Source organism: Pristiophorus japonicus, chromosome 18 (assembly GCF_044704955.1).
Source record: "Pristiophorus japonicus isolate sPriJap1 chromosome 18, sPriJap1.hap1, whole genome shotgun sequence".
Classification (NCBI taxonomy): Eukaryota; Metazoa; Chordata; class Chondrichthyes; family Pristiophoridae; genus Pristiophorus; species Pristiophorus japonicus.
The window spans coordinates 39,351,449-39,360,407 of record NC_091994.1 but is presented as its reverse complement, the minus strand read 5'-3'; the positions used below and the strand labels follow the sequence as shown (position 1 = coordinate 39,360,407).

Below are 8,959 nucleotides of genomic sequence, written 5' to 3'. Positions count from 1 at the left end.
GTATACAACAGTGGAGGGCACTGCAGTGTGCTCAATCCTGCCCTCACCTGGACTTCTAGCAGATGCCATAAGTTAGTGATTAAGAGCAGCAAGCTGCCAATGCCAAAGGCTGATTTTTTTCCACTTCCTATCCCAGCAATGCTGATGCCAATTGTCACACCTCATCAAAGATCCACAAAGTCAGCACAGACAGTTGATTGAATGTTACATTTTCTAGTTCCAGTATGGCTCAGTACCACACTGGGAAGGACATTTATGAACTGAATCATTAGGGAAGCTGTACATAACTTTGTTTCAATTAGCTGCAAAGCGTCAACCATGGTCCAATTGGTCTACAACCGCAACATGGGACTTGATTCAAAAGTAAGACATGAAAGGGTAAATTTTAGAAGAATGCACTCCCTGTGCAGAGCCTTGCTCCACATTGTGGGAGATCGTTCATGTGCTCAAGATTTTCTGTCCATGATTCTGAATTATCGCTTAAGAACGTTTGCATTGTACAGTGTTAAATATCCTTATTCATTTATCCGATTGTAGAAGAATCTTTTAAAGTGTCCATATAATGTGAAAATATTCTTTATACCATTTATCTTGCACAGTGAGAAAAACAACTCCTAGGACTGAGTGTGTCTAGTGACAGTGGGATAGCTTTAAGGGAGTTCAGATCTGATTGAATATTAAAATATGCAGGGTATAACTCTGGCACTGACAGAGAGGAGAGAGGTCTTTGCTGCAGGCAGCAGGCAGTCTGCCTTGTGCACAGACAAGGCATGGGAGTGTGAAAGCTGAGAAAAGAGGGGAGGGTAAACCAAAATCACACAATGTCTGAGGAACAGTGGACTGGAGAGGATTTAAAGGCACAGGATCCTCAATCCAAGGTGAAGGAGCAGATAATGTGTATTGTGAAAGACCTGGAATTGGTTCTAGGGGAACTGAAGACAGTCTCTACTGAGATGAAAGAGGTGGGTACATTTCCACTTTGGTCACAAAATTATGGTTTTCAGTGTTGTCAGTATGATTTCAGTACAGTCTTGTGGTGAATGTATATTTTTTTTCATATGGTGTCCACTTGAAAACAAGCCAATTTTAGATTCAGCTCTACCAAAGTTGAGTTGTGTCTGGAGAGAGAATATTTTGGGCTGTACAAGAATCTGGTCGGGGACAATTTGAGGGAATGAATTATGAGTACCAGTCGAGAAGTGCATCGCACAACAGTACAGCGTATCAATTGAAGCGGGATTTTTCCTGTAATGTCTTGGTACCAACGCACTGGACCGAAGAGGTCTGGCAAACCAGCCAGTATATAAAACCAGTAAAGAGCAGCAAATATCGATGTTGTAGGGAGAAAAACTACGGAGAAATTAAATTATAAGAACAAATGCTGTAAGTGCATAACTCAGGAGCCCTGACACAGGATCTCTTCCTGAAACGCTAGCCTGTTTTTTCTCCTTTCGGATGTTGACGGATCTGCTGGGTGTCTGCAGCATCTTCTGTTTTTTTTAATTAATTAAATCTGCCGTATTGATGGGATTGCTTATGATAATTTGAGTTGGTAATTCTGAGACAGGAAGCAGTACAGACATGATTTATATTGTTCAGATTATGAGAAGTCTAACCCAATTAAGAATTTTTGATTATTTACTGAGACTCCCTGACAGTTGCCAATTGCGTTCGAAAGGAGCTGCCACTGGTGTGGTGCCAGTTTAAAAGCCCTGTGTTAACCTTACCCACAATCCCATTCTATCCTTTCTTTCTATATGTGCCGACTACCCTACTGTACAGTGCCCAGAATGGGCATTCCTCATGTGGGTGCCTTGGCCGCAAGTGTCGGTAGGCCAAGTTCATGGCACCGTGGCTGGCTCTGTTGCACAGGAGGACAGGAAAAAGAGTGGGAGAGCGATAGTGATAGGGGATTCAATTGTAAGGGGAATAGATAGGCGTTTCTGCGGCCGTAACCGAGACTCCAGGATGGTATGTTGCCTCCCTGGTGCAAGGGTCAAGGATGTCTCGGAGCGGGTGCAGGACATTCTGAAAAGGGAGGGAGAACAGCCAGTTGTCGTGGTGCACATTGGTACCAACGACATAGGTAAAAAAAGGGATGAGGTCCTACGAGACGAATTTAAGGAGCTAGGAGCTAAATTAAAAAGTAGGACCTCAAAAGTAGTAATCTCGGGATTGCTACCAGTGCCACGTGCTAGTCAGAGTAGGAATCGCAGGATAGCGCAGATGAATACGTGGCTTGAGCAGTGGTGCAGCAGGGAGGGATTCAAATTCCTGGGGCATTGGAACCGGTTCTGGGGGAGGTGGGACCAGTACAAACCGGACGGTCTGCACCTGGGCAGGACCGGAACCAATGTCCTGGGGGGAGTGTTTGCGAGTGCTGTTGGGGAGGAGTTAAACTAATATGGCAGGGGGATGGGAACCAATGCAGGGAGACAGAGGGAAACAAAATGGAGACAGAAGCAAAAGACAGAAATGAGATGAGTAAAAGTGGAGGGCAGAGAAACCCAAGGCAAAAAACAAAAAGGGCCAATGTACAGCAAAATTCTAAAGGGTCAAAGTGTAATAAAAAGGCAAGCTTGAAAGCTCAGTGCCTCAATGCGAGGAGTATTCGGAACCCAGGAGAGGGCTCTGAGCTAGTTAGAGTGGGTGAGAGCGCAGATGAACAGGACCCCAAGAAAGAATGCAAACAGCAGGAGGCAACAGAGCAGAGTAGCACTGGGGTAAGTGTAAACCACAAGGTGATAGGAAGGGACAATATGTATGAATATAAAGGGGCTGCAGGAGGGGTCAAAACTAAAAATCATGGTTTAAAAACTAGTATTAAAACACTCTACCTAAACGCACGCAGCATTCGAAATAAAGTAAATGAGTTGACGGCACAAATCATTACAAATGGGTATGATTTGGTGGCCATTACAGTAACGTGGTTGCAGGAGGGCCAAGACTGGGAATTAAACATACAGGGGTATCTGACAATTCGGAAGGATAGACAAGAAGGGAAAGGAGGTGGGGTAGCTCTGTTAATAAAGGATGATATCAGGGCAGTTGTGAGAGATGATATTGGCTCTAATGAACAAAATATTGAATCATTGTGGGTGGAGATTAGAGATAGTAAGGGGAAAAAGTCACTGGTGGGCATAGGTTATAGGCCCCCAAATAATAACTTCACGGTGGGGCGGACAATAATCAAGGGAATAATGGAGGCATATGAAAAAGGAATGGCAGTAATCATGGGGGATTTTAACCTACATATCGATTGGTCAAATCAAATCGCACGGGGTAGCCTGGAGGAGAAATTCATAGAATGCATACGGGATTGTTTCTTAGAACAGTATGTTACAGAACCTACAAGGGAGCAAGCGATCTTAGATCTGGTTTTGTGTAATGAGACAGAAATAATAAATGATCTCTTAGTAAAAGATCCTCTCGGAATGAGTGATCACAGTATGGTTGAATTTGTAATACAGATTGAGGGTGAGGAAGTAGTGTCTCAAACGAGCATACTCTGCTTAAACAAAGGAGACAACAGTGGGATGAGGGCAGAGTTAGCTAAAGAGACTGGGAACACAGACTAAATGGTGGCACAATTGAGGAACAGTGGAGGACTTTTAAGGAGCTCTTTCATAGTGCTCAACAAAAATATATTCCAGTGAAAAAGAAGGGCGGTAAGAGAAGGAATAACCAGCCATGGATAACCAAGGAAATAAAGGAGAGTATCAAATTAAAATCCAATGCGTATAACGTGGCCAAGATTAGTGGGAAACTAGAAGATTGGGAAAATTTTAAACGACAGCAAAGAATGACTAAGAAAGCAATAAAGAAAGGAAAGATAGATTACGAAAGTAAACTTGCGCAAAACATAAAAACAGATAGTAAAAGCTTTTACCGATATATAAAACGGAAGAGAGTGACTAAAGTAAATGTTGGTCTTTTAGAAGATGAGAAGGGGGACTTAGTAATGGGAAATGTGGAAATGGCTGAGACCTTAAACAATTATTTTCCTTCGGTCTTCACAGTGGAAGACACAAAAACTATGCCAAAAATTGCTGGTCACGGGAATGTGGGAAGGGAGGACCTTGAGACAATCACTATCACTAGGAAGGTAGTGCTGGACAGGCTAATGGGACTCAAGGTAGACAAGTCCCCTGGTCCTGATGAAATGCATCCCAGGGTATTAAAAGAGATGGCAGAAGTTATAGCAGATGCATTCGTTATAATCTACCAAAATTCTCTGGACTCTGGGGAGGTACCAGTGGATTGGAAAGTAGCTAATGTAACACCTCTGTTTAAAAAAGGGGACAGACAAAAGGCAGGTAACTATAGGCCGGTTAGTTTAACATCTGAAGTGGGGAAAATGCTTGAAGCTATCATTAAGGAAGAAATAGCGGGACATCTAGATAGGAATAGTGCAATCAAGCAGACGCAGCATGGATTCATGAAGGGGAAATCATGTTTAACTAATTTACTGGAATTCTTTGAGGATATAACAAGCATGGTGGATAAAGGTGTACTGATGGATGTGGTGTATTTAGATTTCCAAAAGGCATTCGATAAGGTACCACACAAAAGGATACTGAAGAAGGTAAAGGTACGCGGAGTCAGAGGAAATGTATTAGCATGGATCGAGAATTGGCTGGGTAACAGAAAGCAGAGAGTCGGGATAAATGGGTCCTTTTCGGGTTGGAAATCGGTGGTGAGTGGTGTGCCACAGGGATCGGTGCTGGGACCACAACTGTTTACAATATACATAGATGACCTGGAAGAGGGGACAGAGTGTAGTGTAACAAAATTTGCAGATGACATGAGGGGGTTACCTTATGATGATAGATTGAGGGATAGACAAGATAGAGGCAGAGAGGTTGTTTCCACTGGTCGGGGAGACTAGAACTCGGGGGCACAGCCTCAAAATATGGGAGAGCCAATTTAAAACCGAGTTGAGAAGGAATTTCTTCTCCCAGAGGGTTGTGAATCTGTGGAATTCTCTGCCCAAGGAAGCAGTTGAGGCTAGCTAATTGAATGTATTCAAATCACAGATAGATAGAGTTTTAACCAATAAGGTAATTAAGGGTTATGGGGAGCGGGCGGGTAAGTAAAGTTGAGTCCACGGCTAGATCAGCCATGATCTTTTTGAATGGCGGAGCAGGCTCGAGGGGCTAGATTGCCTACTCCTGCTCCTAATTCTTATGTTCTTAAATTCTTATGTTCTTATGAGTGTATATGGGGGGAGGCGTCACAGCTGATCTGGATTCTGTCATGACTGGACCACCACACGTACACTATCCAGCAGGGGTCACTGGAGAGCAATCCACAGCTGGAACCCTCTCTTTAGCCAAAGGGCACTGAAGCCAATTGTAGTGCCTTAACTGCTGCCCTGACTGTATTCAGCTGACCCCGCACATTGTCAGGTTCAAACCTGAGACCTCTCTGGTCTGCGCCACACTGGACAGTGCACAAACCAGCGGAGCCCTTAGAAACATAGAAACATAGAAAATAGGTGCAGGAGCAGGCCATTCAGCCCTTCTAGCCTGCACCGCCATTCAATGAGTTCATGTCTGAACATGAAACTTCAGTACCCCCTTCCTGCTTTCTCGCCATAACCCTTGATCCCCCGAGTAGTAAGGACTTCATCTAACTCCCTTTTGAATATATTTAGTGAATTGGCCTCAACTACTTTCTGTGGTAGAGAATTCCACAGGTTCACCACTCTCTGGGTGAAGAAGTTTCTCCTCATCTCGGTCCTAAATGGCTTACCCCTTATCCTCAGACTGTGACCCCTGGTTCTGGACTTCCCCAACATTGGGAACATTCTTTCTGCATCTAACCTGTCTAAACCCGTCAGAATTTTAAACGTTTCTATGAGGTCCCCTCTCATTCTTCTGAACTCCAGTGAATACAAGCCCAATTGATCCAATCTTTCTTGATAGGTCAGTCCCGCCATCCCGGGAATCAGTCTGGTGAACCTTCGCTGCACTCCCTCAATAGCAAGAATGTCCTTCCTCAAGTTAGGAGACCAAAACTGTACACAATACTCCAGGTGTGGCCTCACCAAGGCCCTGTACAACTGTAGCAACACCTCCCTGCCCCTGTATTCAAATCCCCTCGCTATGAAGGCCAACATGCCATTTGCTTTCTTAACCGCCTGCTGTACCTGCATGCCAACCTTCAATGACTGATGTACCATGACACCCAGGTCTCGTTGCACCTTCCCTTTTCCTAATCTGTCACCATTCAGATAATAGTCTGTCTCTCTGTTTTTACCACCAAAGTGGATAACCTCACATTTATCCACATTATACTTCATCTGCCATGCATTTGCCCACTCACCTAACCTATCCAAGTCACTCTGCAGCCTAATAGCATCCTCCTCGCAGCTCACACTGCCACCCAACTTAGTATCATCCGCAAATTTGGAGATACTGCATTTAATCCCCTCGTCTAAATCATTAATGTACAATGTAAACAGCTGGGGCCCCAGCACAGAACCTTGCGGCACTCCACTAGTCACTGCCTGCCATTCTGAAAAGTACCCGTTTACTCCTACTCTTTGCTTCCTGTCTGACAACCAGTTCTCAATCCACGTCAGCACACTACCCCCAATCCCATGTGCTTTAACTTTGCACATTAATCTCTTGTGTGGGACCTTGTCGAAAGCCTTCTGAAAGTCCAAATATACCACATCAACTGGTTCTCCTTTGTCCACTTTACTGGAAACATCCTCAAAAAATTCCAGAAGATTTGTCAAGCATGATTTCCCTTTCACAAATCCATGCTGACTTGGACCTATCATGTCACCATTTTCCAGATGGTAAAGTATGTACCCACCACTGTTATATATACGTGCCTCATTATATGTGGAGACAAGAGAGCTGCCAGCAGCAAATGTAAGTGGATGCCCCTGGCTGCCATTTTCTGGCTGTCGCCGGATGGCCCACTCAACCTGCCTACGAAGGCCAGCATTTCAGAATTGATAATATTGGCCTGTCTGAACTTTCCCTTAATGCCAAGAAAAGTGCGCAGTCACAAGCTGAAAGACACAATTTTGGAGTGACCACACATAAACAGGGCAAAGCTGGCCCAGCAGTGCCTCTGCCATGTTGGAGAATGGCTTCAGCTGGGAGTGGTTCTGCAATGTAAACGAGAGTAGGAAAGTTGCCAGAAACGCCTTGTGATTTCCCCTTATTCTAAAACAGGCAGAGTGGAATGGAATTTAAATTAACCCTTTCACTTTACCAATCAAAATTGAACCAGTCTCCAAGGTAGACATCAAGTGTTAGAGGGAAAGTTTATATCAACATTTAAAAGAGGGTTGGATAAGTATTTGAAAAGGGTAGGGAAATGGATTAAAGTAGACAACTCCAGTTAAAGAGCCAGCACCAGCACTGGCACAGTGGGCCAAATGGCCCCTCTTGCACAGCAATTTCTATGATCTCTCCTTCCTTTTATTGAAACAGTGCAGTCTCACACAGGTGACAAGCTGCCAATAGTCTAGTCACAAGTTCATCACAATCAGTTTTTTGGTTACATGAAAAATCTAATTGAAAGTGAAGAGAGGTTCATACCAGTTTCAGACCATGTTTTTAGTCTTTATAGAAGGTCCTTTACTATTTTCTGACTGTACTACAATAAACTAGTGTGAATGTTAACCCTTAGATGGCTGGTGAGGTCAGGGAAACTTCTAGCCAGACCAATATTGTGGCTCGCACACTGTAACAAACACTAAGATTACAGTAATAAATGAGGCAGTGATATCGTGCTGTATTATTAACAGCAAACTACCAAAATAAACAATTAAAATACAATTTTAAATAAAACATTTTGATTCTGCTCCCTCTGTGCCTGAGTAGCTTCATCCTGTAAAGGTTAACATTGCTTTCCATCTTTTCCCTTCCAATTTTCTCCCCTTCCCTGCTGAAAGCACTGACAGTTCCACAGGCCCACTCCAGCATCTTACCCAAATGGCCGTTCTTCACGTGAGTCTAGACAGCGAGACTTGGTTGGCTATTTGTTGTGTGCGAGGAATCACAATAAATCCCTATCATAGCTTAACAACAAATCTGGTTGTCCCACCAGTAGCTGTTGGATAGCGATATGTAGATTTATGGGTACGGTAGCACAGTGGTAGCAGAGGCCTGGATTAATAATCCAGATTCAAGAGTTCCAAATCCCACCACACCAGCTGGGGAATTTAACTTCAATTAAATAAATCTGGAATAAAAAGCTAGTAACAGTAATGATGACTGTAATATATGCACCTGTGAGTCTACGGGCATACTAGTCTGAAAAAGCCTGATCTTGGATGCTAAGTAGAGTAAGGCCTGGTTAGTACTTGAAAGGGAGACTGAGTGGGAATACCAGGTGCTGTAGACTTTTGTTGCCACCAAAGGCTGCTCGCAACATTCACACTGCCGTCAACCAATCAACAAACTATTCACTTCTCCCTCCTGCATTCAATTTCTCTCTCACCCTCTCCCTTAAAATCCTCTCTGTCCCTTTAGTTCTGCACGGAGGGGATGCCTGTACGGGCTGCTCTTGCACACTCTCCACTTTGCCATCCTCGTCTGCTGTCCGGAAACGCTATGGCGCACCATCTTGCCATCTGGAGGAGGCGGGGGTCCCCAATAGAGTGCTCTCTATGAGGGAGTCCTCCCTCTATTTATCGGGGACTTGGCCTGGAGGGTGTTGCATGGAGCAGTCCTGTGCAGTAGGTTTTTCAGTCGGTTCACGATAGTGGAGTTGAGGTTGAAGATCAGCCATAATCTCATTGAATGATGGAGCAGGCTCGAGGGGACGAATGGACTACTCCTGCTCCTATTTTTATGTTCTTATATTCGTATGTGATAGGATTGTGGAAGAGGACATATTGGGGTAGACTGTACATGAACCGTGGAAGAAGCGGAACTGATCTTTTTACGTTCTCGGGCTCGGGAGATACAGAGAGCTGGGATGTCAGAAGCCT

The 8,959-nt window shown here is 44.2% G+C and overlaps 1 protein-coding gene across 1 annotated transcript in view; it reads left to right on the top strand.

Annotated features, from left to right (window-relative positions):
* The first annotated feature begins 821 nt into the window (after nt 1-821).
* The window catches only part of LOC139229023 (protein Largen), a 29,232-nt gene continuing 21,094 nt past the window's right edge, over nt 822-8,959 (top strand). The window contains exon 1 of the mRNA XM_070860687.1: nt 822-962. Coding sequence (XP_070716788.1) covers nt 822-962 — 141 coding nt within the window. The remainder of the gene's footprint in view (nt 963-8,959) is intronic.